Raw genomic sequence first — 22,850 nt, forward strand, 5'->3', positions numbered from 1 at the left:
TCAATAGTCCGATTAACAACCAATACCTAACTGCGTAAAAGTATCATTTGGGTTTAAACAGAGCTCCACATTGTTTACATAACGTTAGGTCATGACTCACAAAACTTATTATGCCCAATTACCTAACCAGTGCATAGCAGAATGTCAGTCAGTGACACACTAGGGGCCATTTTAGTCAAGCAGAAGGACACTGGTAGCACTGGCCTCTTGCCTGTTGTGTTCTGTGTGCGACTCAACCATATTATGCCACCTTTGTTTCCATGATTAATCCAAATATTACAAACATGATGGGAAGATCAACCCGGGCCCGGTTTCTCATAATCCTAACTAAAGATACAATCCAAATTTTAGTAGGTACTTCAATTTTGATTGGCTAAGCACTTAAATCAATCTAATATTATCCAATCAAATTACTAAAATTTGGATTTTATCTTAGTTAAAATTTCGTGAAACAGGCCCCTGGTACACACTATACAAAAACACCTGAGTTGTAAGCCTTGGAAGGCCGAATGGTTTAACATGTGTACTTTAGATCATAAGGTCTGTCATTGAATCAACTCGTGTGGCTTCGATTCTCAGCTTTTACTGTCAAGGAATAGGGAGGGTTGCTTGTCCAACCTCGTGGGTTTTCTGCAGGTCCTCCGATTTCCTCCATGTAATAAAGACCCCTACGTGCAAGCGAATTATTGAAATAAAATTGAACCAGGTAAGTTTAGAAATGACCTAGTTTGTGTCGAGTGGACGTTTAAATTTCTCTCGATCTCGGCTTATGGGTAGGAGGAGTAGGGTCGCTTTGGGTTACCTCCAACTGATTAAAACCCCTATGATATTATTGAAGTAAAAATGGACTATATGGTTGTGGTCAGTGGACTTTATAAACCCTCTCTCTCTCTCTCTCTCTCTCAGTGGCTCAGTGAGTTAGACGTTGGCTCTCGCTAACCTTGTTGTCCCGTGTTCGATGCCTGAGTTGGTCGAGAAAGTTCCTCCAGGATTTTCGGGCGTGGTTCCCCCATGTCAGTTGTGTAGGACGGAGGGTCTGGCAAGGGACAAAGTATAGTCGTTCGGATGGAACGAAAAACCGAGGTCCCATGTACACATTGATGTGCATACAAAAGAGTCCTTGACTGTTGGAATTCGAAAGACGCGTTGGCCATAGCGTCGCTGTCCGGGCAAAATTTTCCTCATAGCAAACTGCATGGCGTATGCCGGTCTTCATTAGCCCAATGGAGCAGAACTGTAGGACGTTAAACCCGATTTCATTTCCCCCTACCCCCCACCCCACCCCAAATCTAAGTTTTCCTAGGATAAAGTATATTTCATAATGCAAAAGAAAATATTTCTTAAATTGGTTTATTTTTGTCTATAAAAGAAATTAACTTTAAATCGACTTTTCAAATCTTGATCCCCTGTTAGGTAGGGGTAATATAAAATATAATTGGTGTCCCAGATATTATTATAAAAATTAAATCCTAGGCCTATTATATCTTGTTGCGTTATAGGGGTTAAGGGTACGGGGAACGGGTAGGGAGATCGCTTTTTAGTTGCAAGTAATACCAATGGAACATCTTGTGTTAGTAACTGTAAACCGTTGCCATTAGCATCAATATAATACGCACCATTGTCTACAGCTGAAATAATAAAAGAAAAACAATATTTAGAAATTTTCCGAATTGCTAATAAAATTTCTACGTGGAAATTTTCCGAATTGCTAAATAAAATTCTACATGGAAATTTTCCGAATTGCTTAATAAAATTCTACATGGAAATTTTCCGAATTGCTAGATAATATTCTACATGGAAATTTTCCGAATTGCTAAATAAAATTCTACATGGATATTTACCGGATTGCTAATAAAATTCTACACAGAAATGACCCAAATAGCTAATAAAATTTTACACTGAAATTGTCCTGATTACTAATAAAATTTTACATGGAAATATTCCAAATTGCTGATAAAATTCAAGGGTGCTACTGAGTATGGAAGTGAGTCGCTATCCAGGAGATTTCGGTTCAGGGTTGTGGTTACCGCTGATTTAGCGCAAGGAACAATTTCCCATGGGACAGAAACAAATATTACAAAAATCCGAGGTTTCCTCGAAATAATTGTAGAATATCTGAGCCACGGTATTTGTTTGAGAGAGAGATGGGGTAAACATCCACTCGACACAAACTAATTAATTTCGGGACTAACATATGGTTCAATTTTATTTCAATAATTCGCTTACTCGTAGGGGATATTTAGCAGTGGGAGGAAACCGGAGGGAGGACCCGGAGAAAACCCCAACTCCTTGTTTTGTACAACCTGGGAATCGAAATTCTGAATATATTATTCAAAATTAATTACATTTAGTTTGTATATTATGAATCTATGAAAGGGGGAATGGGAGTTCGAGTAGTCTAACGCGTGCGCTTTAGATCATAAGGTCTGCCATTGAGTCAAGTTTCGTATCCCAGCTTGTACGTCACAATGAGTAGGGATCGCTTGCCCAGCAACTTCGTGGGTTTTCTCTGGGTCATCTGGTTTCCCCTAACTGCCAAAGACTCCTACGCACAAGCGAATTATAACGCTAAAGCCCATGTGTTAGTCCCGAAACCATCCAGTTTGTGTCGCGTGGACGTTAAACCCCATTTCCATCAACCTCTCTGTAATTAGTTCAGCTCTGAACGTAGGTCTCATTACATTCGCCCTGTACGTTCAGAAACCGTCCTATTGAATCTTTGTCGAAAAACTTTCGGTTTAGATAATTTTTAACAGCTTCCATGTTGATCCATGTACATATATTTTGTATAAAAGTATTCATCCCTATCTTCGAGCAAATACTGTTCATGTATAATTCTATATACCTCTCATAGTGTAAATATTTTCACATTTATCAAACAGCACATCTAATATATTTATTATCATTATGTAAAACATTTGTTCCGGATTTTATGCATGTTTGGTGTTGTTAAAAGGGCAAAATGTAAGAAAGGCCCCAGGCCTAATTTTCTACCCTTTTGAAATAAAGTGATTATTATTATTATTATTATTATTATTAACAGCATGTTGTGTCGGACATACTGACTCGAGCGAGGTAAGCGAGACCTTATCTTCTCACTAAAATGCCCCTTTACATTGTAAGGCGTTCACAGGGACTGACACACGACCGTTTAGCAGTAAAAAGTTGCCCAGTACAGGGCGAGTGTAATGAGACCTACGTTCAGAGCTGAAGCACTCTGTAATCTATGTAACGGGAAAGGGTGGGGGCACGCTTGTTACAGTACAGAAAAAATAAGAATCTTCGTTATTGTTCAAAACATAATTGTTGTAACCCAAATCGATACGTCAGTCTTATTTTTAAAATAAATCCGGCCACTGTAGCTATAACAACAAAGAAATGTGATTTACATCAGGAGATAAAATATTTATTCAAGTCTCAATGGATTTTTATTCAACTGGGTCCAATAATATTTGCTTTTCATTAAGTTATATACATCTTGGAGCATTCGAACTTTTTCTTATCCATGAAGATATTGAATCGTCTGTAAAACTTACCGTGTAAGTATTGACTGCCATTAAGAACAACATTGGCTGGATCAACAAGATGTCCAATCTTTGACAGTCTCCACTGTAAATCGTTAACTAAAGTAGGTGTAAAACTGTAGGATAACGATTCTGGAAGTCGTGTAGATGTTTTATCAAACCACTGAACAACTATATCCAAACCTAAAATGAGAAGAAGACTACAGCGACCTAATTCATAAGTAGTACATGTATACAAAATCTATTTGTGGAATGTTATACAAAATCTATTTGTGGAATGTTATACAAAATCTATTTGTGGAATGTTATACAAAATCTATTTCTGGAACTGTTTAAAATTCTTTTTCTGGGACGGTATACAAAATCCATTTCTGGAACGTTATACAAAATCTATTTCTGGAATTGTTGACAAATTCTATTTCTGGTACGGTATACAAAACCTCTTTCTGGAATTGTTGACAAATTCTATTTCTGGTACGGTATACAAAATCCATTTCTAGAACGGTATACAAAATCTATTTCTGAAGTACATTATGACAAATCTAACGGATAGAATTATACAAAATTGTTTCAGTGTATAGCCCAGGAAATTAGATAAAAACTGTTACTTTAAATTATACAAAATCTACTTGGGAAATCAGCCGAAATCTACATGGGAAATTTAAAGTAATTGACAGAATAAAACTAAATGACTTATGTAAACGTATCAGACAAATAGAGAGAGAGAGAGAAATGGGGTTTAACGTCCACTCGACACAAACTAGGTCATTTCGGGACTAACATATGGTTTAATTTTATTACAATAATGCGCTTGCGCGTAGGGGTCTTTAGCAGTGGGAGGAAACCGGAGGATCCGGAGAAAACCCACGAGGGTGGATATCAGACAAATGCTGAAACAAATAGCCATTTACAGTTTAATAAAAACAACACCCCAAAACCGTAGTAGAGGGCGGGGAACATCGTAAGGAAAAGTCCCTAGTCGTTTGGATTGTAGGAAAAACCGAGGTCCACTTGTATACTCGTTTGCGTGCAGGTAAAAGAACCCTTAACAGCTTCAGTTCTATGAAGAGTAGACAAATAGGCCGCTTTCCATTTTCATTATCCCGATAGGTGCAGGACGTTAAACCCCAGATTCCAGACGACAACTGTTAATTACCCCCCCCCCCCCCCATTAGATTGAGACTTCTGGCGTATTTCGCCGAAAATAACTGATTAGAAATTCGAGTAAAAACGGAAACGATTGAATGTAAATCAATTTATATACATTCATATTAGCCTACATTAATATATGCGTTGCGACCTATTTGTGTCAATTTCTAGGTCCCAAATATTAACGATTTAGCTCCTTTAATTCTAAAATTATAAAAGGTTGAAACTGTGGATATCGACTAAGACTCTTAGTTATGTAAGCTTAAACTAAACAAGTACGAGTGTAGGCCTACTATATGAACTAGAAACTCGCCATTGTGGAATTGTGGCGTCATATCCAAAAATCGAAGCACGTTAATCGATAACAGACATACTAGTAATATTATTAGTAGGCCCTATATTATTGTAATCGATGTCCAATCGCAATTTTCCAAACAACAGTGACGTCAAGCTACATGTCCATTGTACTCGATTTGACGGGGCCTTAGGCTTTCTTGAAAGGACGCCATCCCAAAAATAAAAACATCAACATCACGACTATCAAATGTATGGAATTAGTTACTAGTTTAAACAAACAGTGTGTCCTATCGTCGACCTTAAAGGGTCATCTGAACGCAAATAAAAAAAAAAATAAAAAAATTACAAAATATCATTATTACCGAAATGTACGTATATCTTTTAGTCCAATGGTTTATCATGTGACTCTGATGGAATGAACCTAATGTACACTTATTACTGTCCTTCCACTGATCCGTTGTTGAAAGGATAAACGAACCGTTTCTGTTTTAAGACTAAACATATAAGATATTAAAATAGTAAACATTTGTTACATGAGGTTCGATGGTTCGGTGTTAGGGAGCCACGGTGGATAGATGGTTAAGACGCTGGCTCGCTAGCCTGGAGGCGGGCCCGTAGCCACGCCCCCCCCCCCCCCAAAAAAAATAAAATCGAATTAGCCCCCCCCCCCCCCAAATATTTCGCCAACAACAATGATTTCTTAGGAGCGTTCTTAGCCGGCCACATCCTCAGCCCCTCCAAAAAATTCCGTAGCCCCGCCAAATTTTAAGAACTGGCTACGGGCCCGCCTTGAGGTCGGATGTTCGATCCCTGCAATGGCCAAGAAAGTTCATCGTGATTTTCCGACGTGGTTTCCCCTTGTTAGTGGTGCAGGACGGAAGACCTGATAGGGACAGTGTCTAGCCATTCGTTTGGGAACAAAAAAAAACGAAGTTCCGCGAACACAATTGCGTGCATGTGAAATAACCCTTGACAGTTCGAATGCGAAATAAGAGTAGGCAGTACTTAGCGCCTCTGACCGGGGAAAATTTATCTGATAGCAAGCTGTATGCCCGTCTTCAGTAGCCCAATCAGTGTAGAAAACTAGTACGTTAAACCCTATTTCATTTCGGGGAGAGAGAATTGGGGTTTAACGTCCAGTCGACACAAACTATGTTATTTCGGGACTAACATATGGTTCAATTTTATTTCAATAATTCGCTTGCGATTAGGGGTCTTTAGCAGTGAGAGGAAACCGGAATACCCGGAGAAAACCCACGAGGTTGGACAGGCGAACCTACTCCTTGTTACGTACAACCGGGGATTCGAAACCACGCCAGTTGACTCACTGACAGGCCTTATGATACAGCGCGCACGTGCTAACCATTAAGCCATCCCCTCGCCCCATTTCATTTCGGTCTCATTAGAATATTTTATTGCTGTCATTAAAAAGTCTCTTGATGTAATGTAAGATAGCCGAAAACGAACCTAAGCTTACTTTATCATTTGCTTGATAAAGACGAGTGTATCCTCGTCGAAACGTCGCTTAATATCAAACTCAGTAACTGTGTATCCATAAAATTGTTCCTTGTATAGGGACCTTTCCCATCGGTACGAAAACGAAAACGTCATTCGTTACGCGTATGGAGCTGGATTTACGTAGGTATGGAAACGAATATGTTTCTTGTCTCATATATTGAATTTTCCATCATTTTCCATCATTTTGTGTATATTGTTGATTGTGTAGAGTTCGTAGAATGTGCTCAAATCCAATATTCTGCTTGATTTATTGAACATCTGCCAAAAAATCGATTGAAAACTTTGCCTTGACCGAGAAGTTCATGGAGTGGAAATTAACGCCATCTAGCTAATTAATATTATCGTACGTCGGATTCCGAAACCGCGTGTTAGAAGATACGAAAACGAAAATGTAAACGTACATATGTTCGTTTTGGTGTTCGTTTTTGTACCGATGCGAAAGGTCCCTAACTAAATGCCAACCAAAGAAGATACTTGGTGTGTTTGTACCTACCACCGGGGTAACCCCCTACATCCGGATCTATACCACGTGTTGTATACTGTATAAATATTTCACTTGGCGCCCCGTACCATGTATTACTGCGGCTATAAACTGGAACCAATTTCAACATAAAATCGCATTTTTTATCAGGCACTGAAAATAAAATACATTGGTTTTTAAAACAAACAAGTACGAACGTAATATGGACTAGGAGCCGAGCATGATGTCATCGCAGCCATCTTGGAATCGCGACGTCAATCAATGCGCAACTGTCCAAGGAAAAGGTCATGTTTCATGTCCATCGTACTTGAATTGCCGGAAGCTGAGACTTTTTTTTAGATTAGCGTTGCCACCCCCCCCCCCCCCACCCGAGGAAGAGGAATAACAACACAAGAACATCAATGTCTATAGGTTTGGGCTCCAGATGATCCAAAATTAGAATATATCAATTTTCTGTTCTGTAAACTTGCAATACCAAAGTTCACATGTTTTAGCACGGCTAAATCTAGGGTTTGTTAAGGCCAGCTCAATTTTTGTCAAGGTCGCTGGGATGTATAAAAGGTTAGGGCACGTGATTGTTTGCGAGATTGTATGTTAGGGTTAGGGTAATCATTGATGCTAGGTCCAGTGTTAGGGTTAGGGTTGGGATTAGTTGATCGTATCGAAACGTATTCGAATGAATCTGCACGTAGCAGATCCTGGACTCAATAGGGACAGTCCCAATCAGATTAAGATACAGATCTATATTTCGTTTCGTTTTTTTTTATACTTTCGATGGCCTACACTACATGAAGATCTGGCAAGTTATAGTGGGAGTTTACGTCAGGGGTCAAACGAGCGGCTTTTGACCCTATGAAGTCAGACATTGATTAATCAATCAGCGTTGACGTTTCTAGTGGTTTACCAATAGTTCCGTGCGTAAAAAGGTCAAGAACTCGCCGTAACAGACCGTTTCATTGGCTAATCCCTCACTTCAACGAGAATGCCGGTAATATAACAACTCTTCCAGATCCTAGTGTAGTAAAGAAAAGTAAAACGAAATTTTGAACTATAAAAACGAAACGAAATAGGATCTGTGTTTTAATCAGATTGAGACAATCCTATCGTAACCCAGCATTAAAAGAAATGACGCACTTACATTCATATTTGTAAAGTGTTTGTAATTTCATTGGCCATTTCTTGGATTCGGGATGAGCGTTATCAGTTAGATTAATCTTATAAAAGCCAGCATTTCCTAGATAACTGTAGTACGAATTCATATAGTCAAAATCCGAATCATTATAACTGTTATATAGAAACTCGCCCATGGGGTTATTCTCGGATGCCCAGTTCACCTGAAGAGAATAAACATGCATGCATTTATCAAAGATACAATTGTGATTTTGAAAATACCTGTCATAGTTGTCATACCAATGATTGATTTTTACCTAGTGTTCGGTAATAAAGGAACGAATACTGACCCTTGTGGTATTCCACATCGAAAACTTTCCCACGTATCTTTTTTTTAATTTCTTTTCATATATAGAGAACATCCTACGAGTCTTTTTTGATTTTGATATCAAAAAATATCAACACAAGTCGATAAAGTAAAAAAAAAAAAGAGAGAGAGAGAGAGAGAGAGAGAGAGAGAGAGAGTTTAACGTCCACTTGACACAAACTTGGGTCACCTCGGGACCAACACATGAGAAAACTCACGAGGTTGGACAGCCGACCCTACTCCTTTTAACGTACAACCGGGGAATCGAAACCCCGCCAGTTGACGTGCTAACCATTCGGCTATCCAACCAGATCAGCAGTAAATAATGCAACGGCGAGTAACAAAAATGAATTTCGCTTAGAACCAGCACAAGATATTGATTTTATTAAGAGCGTTTCTGGGTTAACTGGATAAAGGTGTCTTACCTTGTTGTAAGGATCATATAAATGTTGTATAAAACCCTGGGTGTTGAAGGCTACTTGTATTCGGTCATCACAATAATACGTCTGTGTAACATCTTTTTCAATATTATAATCTACCAATTATATAAATAATATTATAATCTACCAATTATATAAATAATATTATAATCTACCAATTATATAAATAATATTATAATATACTAATCTACCAATTATATAAAAAATATTATAATCTACCAATTATATATATATATACTTTTACAATCTACCAATTATATAAATAATATTATAATCTACCAATTATATAAATAATATCATAATCTACCAATTATATAAATAATATTATAATCTACCAATTATATAAATAATATCAATAATATTATAATCTACCAATTATATAAATAATATCATAATCTACCAATTATATAAATAATATCATAATCTACCAATTATATAAATAATATTATAATCTACCAATAAATAATATTATAATCTACCAATTATATAAATAATATTATAATCTACCAATTATATAAATAATATTATAATCTACATTTCTGCATTAACCGGGCTAATGAAGACAGGGCATTACGCGGTTTACGCCTAATTTCCCCATATTTGCATGTGTTATGAATTCTCTTCCATGCACACCATCGTGGAAAAGGGATCCCTTTTTTGTCCCATCCGAACGACTTGAAATCGTTTCTTGCCAGGCCCTGAAAAGGGGAACCAGACTGGAAAATCTCGGCCATCATGTGGGTCCAGACGTGACTGGTGTCGTGCACTAGGTAAATATGCGAATTCTAGATTGATACTAAAAAGGAGATGTACTAGGTTTCGTTCTTGGAGTCATGGTGGCCAAGTGAGTAAGACGCTGACTCGCTAGCCTGGAGGTCGCATGTTCGATCCCTGCATTGGCCGAGAAATTTCATCAGGATTTTCCAGTGGTGCAGGAAGGAGGGCCTGGCAAGGACAAATGTCTAGTCGTTCAGGTGGGACGAAATTCCCAGGTCCCGTGTATGCAATGGCGTGCACGTAAACGATCCCTTGGCAATTGGAATTCGATATAAGAGTATGCCATAGTGCAGTTGCCAGGGCAAAATTTCCCTCAAAGCACACTGTATGGCGTAGACCCGTCTTCATTAGCCCAGTATAGGAGCAGAACAGTAGGACGCTAAACCCCATTTCATTTCATTTATAACTTACTGGTAAGATCTGGTTTTCTAGGTATAAGTTCTGCTAATCCAGCTACAACCCTCTCGACTACAGGATGATCTTCTAGCGAAGCTAAAGCTAAATCTATAAATGTCCTTTGTTCTGCCCAGGCAGCATCGCAATTTAAAAAATTCTGATCTGCAAAAACAGAGCAATGAAATGGAAATCCTAGAAATCTTTTTAAAATATGTTTATACAGCGCACGTTATGAATAAATTCATAATAGTAGATCTAATTTCGAAACAATAGATCGAAGAATTCTTTTATTTACCATAATATATAGACAGCAATATTGGTATTTTTTTTCCTCACAAAAATAACTGCGTACATTCTTAAAGGGACATCATGGTAGATTAGATAACGAGCTAGGAGCTCTCACTATAATAGTTAAAAACTTGATAATGTAAAGGGAATTTGCAGAAAATTTCAGTCAAATTGATCCACTCGGAACCGAGATGTTAGCTTTTGAATTTTAGGCCAAGCCTCGATCATCATTACTAAGGTCGGTACAATAAAACATAGTCTCAATTATCCATTTTTGGATATAATCATCAATGAGCGTTGAGAAGCAGATGGGATTCAAATACAGGCTAGTGACAGAGAGAGTTGATTATGGTCTGGATATGTTAATTCAGGCCTAAAGAAAGACCCGCAATAGGCAGATTTAACTCTTGCGTAATGTATGTTTAATAAATACATAATAGTAGATCTAAATTCGAAATAATGGATCGAAAATCTCTTTTATTTACTACAATAAATTATAGCAATATTAGTAAAAAAAAATTATCACAAAAATAACTGAGAATATACATTCTTAATAAATTCAAAATAGTCCATCAAAAATTCCCTTTACGTACTATAATATAGTAATTATGACATTATGTATATAAAAATGACAAAACATTTACATATTAGAGAATCTACAAATTACTTTGTAACAAAGAATCTTTTCCCCGCCTTTAGGTAACAGTCCCAAACTGTTTTACGATAACTAATGTTATTTCGCATTTTTATACTGAAAATCGAAAAACAGAACCCGTACTTCTGATAACTTAATACAATTTAACAACAAAAGCAACCCCTACTGGTAAATAGGGTAATAAGTTACCTGATCTAGCGATATTAAAATCGGGGTTTGACCAGTGAATAAAATCGTTAACTGTTGGTAGTCCCCATGTATGTTCTGGTGGTTTTATTATGTATCTAATAGCATTAAATATTCTACTATCATCTGTATCACACTGGCCTGTAAAATAACATTATCATCATCAGAGCAGAACACCTTGGCCGCATTAGCGGACATTTTGGTACACTTTCGTACACATCAAATATTCTGTTATCATATAATACATAACAAAATTCGCCAAAAGTGACGAAAAAACCGTTCACTAAAAGGAAGGAAAGGGCGGAAGAGTCCCTCTAATGCCCCCGTTAGACCGGGGTGATGTCCTTACTGCGCTGCTGCGACCGTACACCGACAAGAAAATGCATAACCACGAACACGACGCGAGAAAATGTCCCAAAATATTACAAACTTGAAAAAAATCGCGTTCTTACATCTGTCCAGGTCAGAACGCAGACCCTTGGCGTTGGTTTTGAACGTGCTCAAACGGCGATTATTGGCGACCATGGAGACGCCACCCGGTCTGACGGGTATGACAGTGCAAGTGAGTTTTGGGCTCAGTGATTCGACCAAGGAAGAACAGGAACCATTCTTTGTAAATAATTCATGATAAAAATCCCCGGATACCAAACTTGACAAGACTGTGTGAAGATTAAAGATTTAAAAATGAAATGAAATGAAATGGGGTTTAACGTCCTACTGTTCTGCTCCTATGCTGGGCTAATGAAGACGGGCATACGCCATACAGTGTGCTATGAGGGAAATTTTGCCCGGGCAGCGACACTATCGCCTACTCTTATATCGAATTCCAACTGCTAAGGGATCTTTTACGTGCATTCCAATATATACACGGGACCTCGGTTTTTCGTCTCATCCGAAGGATTAAAGATTTAAACAAGTCTTGTCAACTTTGTTATTCGGGGACACGGTTTATACTTTTAAAAACATTGACTGCGTTAGCCGACCTTTTCAACACTTTGTTGAAAAATATTTTTGAGATATTTAAGGAATATTAGAGGAGGAATTCATTAAGTGAACCTTAGAAACAACCATTCGAGGTGTTAGACGAGAGTAACTACGATCTTCTAGTATAACCCTAAAATACGCCTGATTCTGCTGATTGAGTGGTTAACGCCGTCATTAAAAGAATCTCACCAAGTAACACCTTGTAATATATTAATCGTTCTCATCAACGAATCGTACACGAACGCACAATTCTCAACCACGACTCACCCGCTTCCGCATAATTCTCATTCACGCGTTTTATACCCGTGCCTGACATAACGAAATGAAACGGGGTTTAACATCCTACTGTTCTGCTACGAACTGGGCTAATGAAGACGGGCATACGCCATACAGCGTGCTATGAGGGACATTTTGCCCGGACGGCGAAACTACAGCCTACTCTTATATCGAATTCCAACTGTCAAGGGATCTTTTACGTGCACGCCAATGTGTACATGGGACCTCGGTTTTTTGTCCCATCCGAACGACTAGACAGCTGTCCTTGTCAGGCCGTTCCTCCTGCATCACTGACAAGGGGGAACCACGCCGGAAAATCTGGATGAACTTTCTCGGCCAATGCAGGGATCGAACACCCGACCTCCACCATAACCCGACATAACTAGTTACATCACAAAACAATATTTATAAATAGATTTTATGAGAAAATATCTGACATACCGGTTTGAAAACATTCTTGAAGGGTCAGAGAAAAACTTCTGTATTTGGACATTTTCAGAGGATCGGAAGCAATTCCTTGAATCCAGGTATCTCCGATTTCATAACTTGCTTTTGGTAACTGGTCTTTGATTGGGTATAACGCTTGAACATAATTTTCAAATGTCGATGCCATGAGTTTTGCTCCTGGGAATTCTGCAGCCAGAATAGCATAATTCGATAATATTTCCTGTTAAATATTGAAAAGAATTAATCCTATCGAAATTTGCTATCTGAAACCAAACGATGTCTAATAGCGTCCCGTATATAAAAGTGCATGCGTTCAGATGCCGAGGTTAGGGTGGGGGGGGGGGCTGGGATGGCCAAGTGTCGCGCTTCGACCTCTAGCTGGTTGGTAACCTATAGCTTGCAATTGTGGTTTAGATTCCCCGTGTGAGGGTATATGGCTTGGAGATAGGGGCGCCTTCTCAATCTCGTGGATTTACTCCGGGTACTCCGGTTTCCTCTCACAGGAAAGACTTCTGCGCGTGCGCTAAGATAATAAAAATGAAAATAAGACTTGTCTGCGATATCACCTTCGGTGGACGTGGACGTTATTTAAACACTAAGAACAACAACAACATACCGAGGTTGCCCAAGGTTCTATACTAGGATCTTTGCTTTCTATCGTAAACGTTTGTATGATAACGGACAATGCTACACCATCAATTAATGTTTCATATTCAAATTGAAATAGTACTTGTATTACTATACACGATTCCATCTGATTTCAGAATCTGTGTTAATCGTACTATTCTAATTTCTTGTTTCATTGACTGAATTGAGATAAATATCAACTACGATATTTAACATAAAAATATACTTGCTTTGACCGATTCTGGGGGACCAGCATTATCAGTCCTGAAGGCGAAGCACAAGGCCTCGGAGAAGCCGTCAACAATAACACAGTCTTTTCTAGATAAACCACCTGGCTGTGATGGATCGGGTCCAGGATTCAAGGGGTAACCACCTGAAGTAATATGCATGTTGTTTCTGTTATTGATTTTATTAGTCTGATTAAAATACAGATCTATATTTCGTTTCGTTTTATATACTTTCGATGACCTACACTCATAGAAATATATAAATATTTATATATTTCTATGCCTACACTACATACAGACAAATAAAACAAATTTTGAACTATAAAAAACGAAACGAAATAGCATCTGTGTTTTAATCAGATTGTTGTATTTTTATGAAAGCGAGAATTTCATATTTTCTAAGAAAGTCGAAACATAATTATTTCTATGTCTTTTGCTCAATAGGTTGTCAACTCACTATTATACGATCATAGGCATCATTCTCACACTTAAAAAATCATTCACACTGGAAATAATAACACAATTACCTCCCTTGTTTTTCTATCCCCCACCACCCCCATGGAATAGCTATCTTCAAACGTTTCAATTTGAAGTTGAAAAAGATATTTTTTTTCCAATTTCTCAACTGGCAATAGTGAATTATAGGATTAATAGGATTATTCTTTAACAAGGTAGTACTGTTTACAGATACCATCTATTTTAAGGCGTTATTTTAATACATTTAAAAAATATAAATTAAAAATATGAAATTCTCGCTTTTAAATGCCTGGGCACTGCATTTAAAGGTTAATCAGAGTTATTACCCAGTAACACTCAGCCTATTACCGTGCTGTTGATAAAACACTAGTGAAACATACATTATGTATGATTTAGACCAGTGATTCTCAACCAATGTGCCGCGGCACACCTGTGTGCCGCGAGATCTTCCTAGGTGTGCCGCGAAATTTTGAACGACACACCAAGAAAATGCTAAAGAACATGTGATTCCAGTTAAGTATTCACTGGTGTCTACTGGTAAGTTCGTAGCTGTGTTTTTCTTTATTAAGTTTGAATCATTATAAATGTGTATATGACTAATATGTCTACTGTTGTATGGAGTCTATGACTTGCCTTGTTTTTATTTTGCAAAATTCAAATATTTTTCATATATTATTTAGCCAGGTGTGCCGCTGTTTTTTCATGTGTTCCAAGGTGTGCCGTTGGCAAGAAAAGGTCGAGAACCACTGATTGAGACAAAGGACTGACAGTTCTCGCTAAAATAGTTCAAAATAGATTATAAAAAATGAATATATTTAAAATTTCAATCAAATTGCTTTATTCTGGATGTTGGAAGTTTTTATCAGAATAGTGTAGACTCGATTTTCATTGCTACCATTGCTACGTTAATAAACAAAGTCTCGAATATCTATTTTAAATTTAAATCATTAAATGGAAATCGTGTTTCCATCCATTACATAAAGCGACCATCCGATGTCAAGAGAGTTAATCATGGGCTCGTTTTTCGATATTGGCGAATAACGAAAAACAAACTTGAATCTCAAAAAAGCAGATTTGATGGATGTATATCTACAGAATGTCTCCATACATCTTTGATTAAATAAGCTAATTGTTAATTTATATTTCATATATATATATATGAATTTCAGTGTAAATGAAATGAAATGAAATGGGGTTTAACGTCCTACTGTTCTGTTCCGAACTGGGCTAATGAAGACGGTCATACGCCATACAGTGTGCTATGAGGAAAATTTGCCCGGGCAGCAGTACTACCGCCTACTCTTATATCGAATTCCAACTGCCAAGGGATCTTTAACGTGCATTCCAAAGTATACACGGGACCTCGGGTTTTCGTATCATCCGAAGCACTAGACAGCTGTCCTTGTCAGGCCCTCCGTTCTGCACCACTGACAAGTGGAAACCACGTCGGAAAATCACGATGAACTTTCTCGGCCAATGCAGGGATCGAACATCCGACCTCCAGGCTAGCGAGCCAGCTTCTTAACCACCTAGCAACCGTGGCTCCCGAATTTCAGTGTTTCTGGTATGCGTAACGATACAAAATATGTGTTTTATAGAGTAAAGAAATTGTACCTTTATGCCACATTGCAATTACTTCTTCCCCTTGGAATTGCCAGAGAAACGGATTGGGAACACCAGGTGGGCTTGTACTGGGATTCACACCAACCGAGATCCCCTTGATGCCATATTTAGCTAAACTTGGTATCACGGACTGGGTCATACCTAGCACAAACAAAAAACAATAAATTCAACAACATAATATTCTCAAATAAAAAGAACACGGACAGAGAGAGAGACAGAGAGAGAGAGAGAGAGAGAAATGGGGTTTAACGTCCACTCGACACAAACTAGGTCATTTCGGGACTAACATATGGTTTAATCTTATTTCAATAATTCGCTTGCGCGTAGGGGTCTTTAGCAGTGGGAGGAAACCGCGGGACCCGGAGAAAACCCACGAGGTTGGACAGGCGACCCTACTCCTTGCCACGTACAACCGGGGATTCGAAACCACGCCAGTCGACTCAATGACAGACTTTATGATACAGCGCGCGCACGCTAACCATTCAGCCATCCAACCCCCCTGAACGCCACGGTAGGGGAGACTGACTAGACATTCCGTAAAAGATGAACCTTTAATAGGAATATCAGTTCAAAAAGCGTTCGGTGCTGTTTATAGTATTATGGAGGGTTGGGTGGCCGAATGGTTAGCGCGTTTGCGTTGCATCATAAGGTCTGTCATTGAGTCAACTGGCGTGGTTTCGATTCCCCGGTTGTACGTGACAAGGAGTAGTAGGGTCGCCTGTCCAACCTCGTGGGTTTTCTCCGGGTCCCGCGATTTCCTCCCACTGCTAAAGACCCCTACGCGCAAGCGAATTATTGAAATAAAATTAAACCATATGTTAGTCTCGAAATGACCTAGTTTGTGTCGAGTGGACGTTAAACCCCATTTCTCTCTCTCTCTCTCAGTCCGTGGCGTTCACAATCTTTGGCAGTACACCATCCTTATCAACAAAATATGTATTTAGCTAATCAGTATTGAAATTCATAATAATCATTCCCAATGCGGTATTTTTTTATGTTCTTGTCTATTTTGTTACATTATTGTTATTACGTATATTAAATTTTCTTGTCATTTATTTATAATAAATGGCCTATTCAATTTCATATCGTCTACTCTTATATTTGTTTACAAGGACACTCACTGGGGGAATTATTATCTGTCGTCATCTGTCGTGAATATGTTTTACTCTAAAATGGCACATCCAGACTTTAAAATACCAAAGCTTCATTTATTTTATAAGTTATAGAGAATTTATTTACCCGGTACATCTCTCTGGCTTAATGTTTTAAACTGTCGTTGTATACCATAAACGTTATCCAGTTGTTGACTGATGTTCAAACTTTGTTCAAAAAGAAATTGATTCAAATTCTCAGGCTGCATGTTCATTGGTCCCGCATGCCAAGTGATATATCCTTTCTTAACCGCCCATTCGAAATCACCAATTTCCTGAGCAGTCGGACACTGAAATGACCAGAATGTATGCGTATATAATATCTGAATTGAAAGTACCTAAAACTGAACCCTTTGGGGACGGCAACAAAGATACTTTATTGCGTAAACTTTCACAGCCCTTCAACTTTGGTGACACTTAGGGTTAAGCGGATCTCCTGAATTAACGTAATCTTGGGTCTCTATTTATAAATTTCATACAACTGACGGGGGTTTAAAATCAAAAATGGAGTTTAAAGATGGGTTCCCAGAAAAGTATTTATCGGGTGGTTATTTCCAATAAAAGTATGGCAATTTTGGTATATATGGAAAGAGAGATATCCAATCTTACTAGAAAAATACTGGATTTCCCGAAAAACACTCATGGAGCGTATACAGGACAAAAATGTAAGGGTTCCCCTAATCAACAGCCCGACGATTAGGAACTTCTGCATGCGTGATGTCAAAGGTCACAAGCGAACATTGAGCGCTTGATGTACAAGTTGATAAACTTTATGAAGAGTTAGACTTTCAACACTGACTGAGATAAAACATGACGCGGGTCATGGATAATCCGAGAATTTAATTAGGATTCGATATTTGTAATAAATAGTAAGCGATTAAAGACAACATCGTCTTATGTATGCAATGAATTCTCCTCTGACTTCCAAGGGAGGTAAGTCACGTGACGTAAACATGACCTGGTTTGATCGAATTTTTATAGCAGGGCATTCCTTCGCAATTACAATGTTTGAGAAGGATTTGAAGCAAAATTATGACAAATTAATTAGTTTGAATATGTTTTTAGTCCATATATACCATTAAATCACCCAATTTGCACGCGGGAATGTATCTTTAACGCCCCACTTTTCTGCAGCAACCGGGCTTATCAAGACGGGCATACGCCATGATGTCAAATTGGCCTGGACAACAGCTTTTTGACCTCCTCTTGTCCGAATTACAAATGCCATGCTAATGTTTACACAGAAACTCGATGTTTCGTCCCATCTGACCAACTAGATGTTATTTCTTGCTAGGCCCTCCATCCTGCATCACTGACAAGGACGAACAACGCTGGATTCCCGCGAACTTTTACTGGATAACCGAAGTTATGTTTAGTGAGCCAGCGCCCTCCGCCCTGCACAGCTGAAAAGGGGAAAGAAACAACGTCGGATTCTCGCGAACTTTCCAGGACAACCGAAACTATGTTTAATGTACCAGCGCCTTACTCACTGAACCACCTGGTCTGTTTAAAGACAACAGAAGAAAAAATAAATAAAAACAAAACCCAAAAAACAAAAAAACTCAAGCTAACCTTTAACGTTATGTTGTTAAGTAACATGGGCGGACCATTTTGACAGTTAATATAGGAGCTGACGAGCCATGGATGTGTAGTATAGATAAATGTGACATTAGATTGTAATTGTTCTATAGCTTTAGATAAAGCTACAGCTCGTGGAAAATATTTGTGGTAATATATGTTAAATATATTGTTTATAAACCCCACTGTAGGCGATATACCATTATACCCCACATCTGAAAAACATTATAAAAAAAATTATTTTATTTCTAGAAATAGTATTTTAAAATAAGAATAAAAAAGTATAGAAATATCATTTTGAAATAAATATAAAAAAAAAAAATATAGAAATATCATTTTGAAATAAATATAAAAAATTTACAGAAATATTATTTTAAAATAAAAATTTGTATTATTTATAGAAATAGTATTGATAATATTTATAGAAATAATTTTGATATTATTTATAGAAATAATATTGATATTATTTATAGAAATAATATTGATATTATTTACAGAAATAGTATTGATATTATTTATTGAAATAAAATTGATATTATTTATAGAAATAGTATTGATATTATTTATAGAAATAAAAATTGATATTATATATAGAAATAGTATTGATATTATTTATAGAAATAGTATTGATATTATTTATAGAAATAGTATTTACCGCCCCCCCCCCCCCAAAAAAAACAAAAACAAACCCCAAACAAAAACAAAACAAAAAGATAAAACGCACCTTTGCCAAATTATAATAGCAATATTATTTTTGAAATGAAATGGGGTTTAAAGTCCTATATTTCTGCACCAACCGGGATAATGAAGACAGAGGTGCTTTTAGGGAAATTATGCGCGCGGGCAGCGACGCTCCGGCCTAACCCGTATTTCGAATTCCAATTACCAAGGTTTCTAACGTGCATACCAACGCGTACACGGATCTCGATTTTTTACCCACCCGAACAACTAGACACTGTTCCTTGCCAGGCTCTTGTCAGGGGGAAAATTCCGAGATACGTTTTATCTTTTTTTCAAGGACCCCGCTTTCCCCAAAAATATTTTTCAGTGTTTCAATGACTCCAGAGTGGAAAACAATATACATGTTATTAGTAAATTGTTTAAGTGGCATTTAGTAACTGGATGAGAATAACACATGACACAATTATATGGAATACAAGTTACTTGAAGAGTTTATTTCAGCGACGTTTCGACGAGGGTTTTCTCGTCTTTATCAAGCAACGGGTGAGAGAGAGAGAGAGAGAGAGAGAGAGAGAGATGGGGTTTAACGTCCACTCGACACATACGAGGTTGGACAGGCCACCCTACTCCTTGTCACGTACAACCGGGGATTCGAAACCACGCCAGTTGACTCAATGACAGGCCGTATGATACAGCCACACGTGCTAATCATTCGGCCATCCACCCCCCCCCCTGTCAATCAACGAAATCATTACTTAACATACATTATGCAAGAGCTAAATCTGCCTATTTCTGGTCTATCTTTATGTCTGAAATGTTATCTAAATTATTAATTAGACATCAATCAACTCTCGATGTATCGCTAGCTTGCGATAATTACTAGATTATAGTCCGATCTGATGCTCAACGCTCATTCATTATTAAATCAAAATAATGTCGAATCAGGGATAAAAGAATATTCCATTAAGTTGTTAAAAATTAATGTTTAATAAAATTGTCGAATCAGAGATAAACGATTATGTCATTAAGTTTTTAAAAATTAAAGTTTAATATACAATCAAACCAATCAATAATTAAATTGATGACTCACCTAAATGATTCATAAAAATAATATGAACTTTTTCAATCTTTGTTTCAGAGTAGGGAACGCCATCAGTGTTTACCTAATAGCAAAAATAAAAAATACGACGGTTAACCTCATTTTCATAAATATACACAAATGTATAGCCTGTAGGCTCAGTGCGGGGGTGGGGGTGGGGTGTCCATCAAACTTTGCACAAAACCAGACCCAACTTTTCTAGAGTAAAATTTTGCGTAATCAGTCCACCGTTGGGGCGTTTTCCAGATATTCGGGGTCAAAGGTCAAATGAGGTCATTTGCACTAAAAGTGACTGCGCAGCCATTCTTGTATCACGAAAACATGCTGAAAATGATCGAAAGTAATCGACCTTTCAATAAAAATGTTGATTTGCTAAATTTACCTTTGTTCTTTGTGACCCCGGAGGCCGAAATGTCAAATTGTCAGTTTTTCACTAGGAAGATTTAAAGCAATAAAATGTCAGCGTAAAAACTAAAAACTAAAGCTAAACCCGTTCTAATTAATAAAAAGAACATTTTAACTTGTCTTTAGGTCGTCTTATCACCGTACATTTACTTTAGAACGTCGAAAAAGATCTTGCATAAAAGAACCAAAACACTTGGAAACCTGTTTCAAAAATACGTAAAAACTGTCAAATCATAATCTCTTTGATTTAGTTTCACAACGATTGCTATACATAATGAAACTAGTTGTGCGAAAAAACAATTGGATAGTTTCATGGCTGAACTCCAGTTGTAGGCCGCGTCACGAAGTTTGCCAAACTTTCTCCCGGTAACATTTACTAATACGACATTTATATCCCGTGGGCTATAATGTGCAATGCATCTGTTGGTTTTATCTGTGTCCATGATCCGGCAAAATTCATGAAAACTCATAAAAAATTTGCAAACCTTTAACCGCGTCGTCTGATACGTGTTTTCCGGTCACAGATTAACGTCGTTTTCCCCAGATTGGGATTCCCGGAAATCCACGCGGTCTGCAAGCTGGAGTCAAACCATGAAACAGTTCAAAGATAAGTTTTAAATGTTTCTTTTATAAATTAGAACAGGTTTCGCTTTAGTTCTTATATTTCACGCTGACATTTTATTGCTTTAAATCTTCCTAGTGCAAAAACGGAAAATTTGTCCTTTTGCCCCCCCCCCCCCTCCTTGGGTCACAAAGAACAAAGGTGAATTTAGCAAGTTAACATTTTTATTGGAAGTTTGATTACTTTCGATCGTTTTCAGCATGTTTTCATGATATAAGAATGGCGGAGCATTAGTTTTAAGTGTAAATGACCTCATTTGACCTTTGACCCGAATATCTGGAAAACACCGAAACGGCGGACTTATTACCATCCGGCATCGTATTCTACGCAAAACTTTACTCTAGAAAAGTAAGGTCTGGTTTTGTGCCCATTTGATGGAACCCCCCCCCCCCCCCATCACTCAGCCTCCGGTGTAGTAGAATCAAGCGTTATTTCGTGCCGAACGGGGAGGGATTCTTATAAAAATAAATTTACACGCACCGAATAATTTGAAATTCCTTATATATTTTTACATATTTTGTTGTAAAAGTCAAAACCGAATAAATTTAATGAGCCCAGAAATGTCTTTTAAGTTCATACCATACAAAATAAAAACAATAAAGAAAAAATAAGATTCATGTTTTACCGTGGGCCCGAAAAAACTTTCAATTTGATCAGTTACAACATCACCATACTGCTATGTATTGAAATAACTGGTTTCGTGGAGGAGGGAGGGGGTGGGGCTACATACCCACCAGGATCCGCCCCTGTGTAACGCACGAGAGTACGTTTGAGATAAGCGGTTCACTGACATACTCACTTGTATTGGTGATTTCTATCTAGATCAGTAGACCTATCTTCTATTGAATTTAATGTACTGATAAAATTATTAAAATTATTAAATGGCCAGAAAAGAAAAATAGGATTGGGATAATATACAGAGTGAATTTAGGATTGAGATATTAATATGATATTTACCAAAGCAGTAAGCAGTGATAGAAATAAAAACAACACTCCTCCTACACCCATGACTGCATATAGTCACATGATTCATCACGTGCACGGTAAACCTATATATATATATAATTGACTACTATTTGTATATTATCTACACGCTATGTCAAATGACGCTATATCAAATGAGAGATAGAGAGAGAGAGAGAGAGAAAGAGAGAGAGAAAGATAGAGAGAAATGGGGTTTAACGTCCACTCGACACAAACTAGGTCATTTCGGTTTAATTTTATTTCAAAAATTCGTTTGTGCGTAGGGGTCTTTAGCAGTGGGAGGAAACCGGAGGACCCGGAAAAAACCCACGAGGTTGGACAGGTGACCCTACTCCATGTCATGTACAACCGGGGATTCGAAACCACGCCAGTCGACTCAATGACAGACTTTTATGATACAGCGCGCGCACGCTAACCATTCAGCCATTCAACCCCCGGGAATCGAAAGAGAGAGAGAGAGAAATGGGGTTTAACGTCCACT

The 22,850-nt window shown here is 37.7% G+C and overlaps 1 protein-coding gene across 1 annotated transcript; it reads right to left on the bottom strand.

The window, feature by feature from the left end:
- Nucleotides 1-1,340: 1,340 nt before the first annotated feature.
- On the bottom strand, nucleotides 1,341-22,393 carry LOC126812577 (uncharacterized). The gene is made up of 14 exons (XM_050539038.1): nucleotides 22,343-22,393; nucleotides 20,350-20,422; nucleotides 18,573-18,793; nucleotides 17,089-17,290; nucleotides 15,841-15,990; nucleotides 13,753-13,895; nucleotides 12,890-13,115; nucleotides 11,192-11,329; nucleotides 10,075-10,221; nucleotides 8,872-8,981; nucleotides 8,108-8,303; nucleotides 6,982-7,122; nucleotides 3,537-3,707; nucleotides 1,341-1,628 (listed from the first exon to the last, which is right to left on the bottom strand). Exons 1-14 carry the CDS (start codon nucleotides 22,391-22,393, stop codon nucleotides 1,351-1,353), a joined length of 2,247 nt encoding a protein of 748 aa, XP_050394995.1. The 3' UTR covers nucleotides 1,341-1,350.
- Between the last annotated feature and the right edge of the window lie 457 nt (nucleotides 22,394-22,850).

The sequence above is a fragment of the Patella vulgata genome, chromosome 1, assembly GCF_932274485.2.
Source record: "Patella vulgata chromosome 1, xgPatVulg1.2, whole genome shotgun sequence".
In the NCBI taxonomy this organism is placed as follows: domain Eukaryota; kingdom Metazoa; phylum Mollusca; class Gastropoda; family Patellidae; genus Patella; species Patella vulgata.

Bases quoted from the DNA above. Each gene is read 5' to 3' on its own strand.
- LOC126812577 (XM_050539038.1), bottom strand. From the start codon at position 22,393: ATGGGTGTAGGAGGAGTGTTGTTTTTATTTCTATCACTGCTTACTGCT. The intron at 15,991-17,088 runs GTAAATAAATTC...TGTTTGTGCTAG, and splicing joins AAGCCAGAGAGATGTACCGG to GTATGACCCAGTCCGTGATA. The intron at 8,982-10,074 runs GTAAGTTATAAA...TATAATTGGTAG, and splicing joins TAGAAAACCAGATCTTACCA to ATTATAATATTGAAAAAGAT.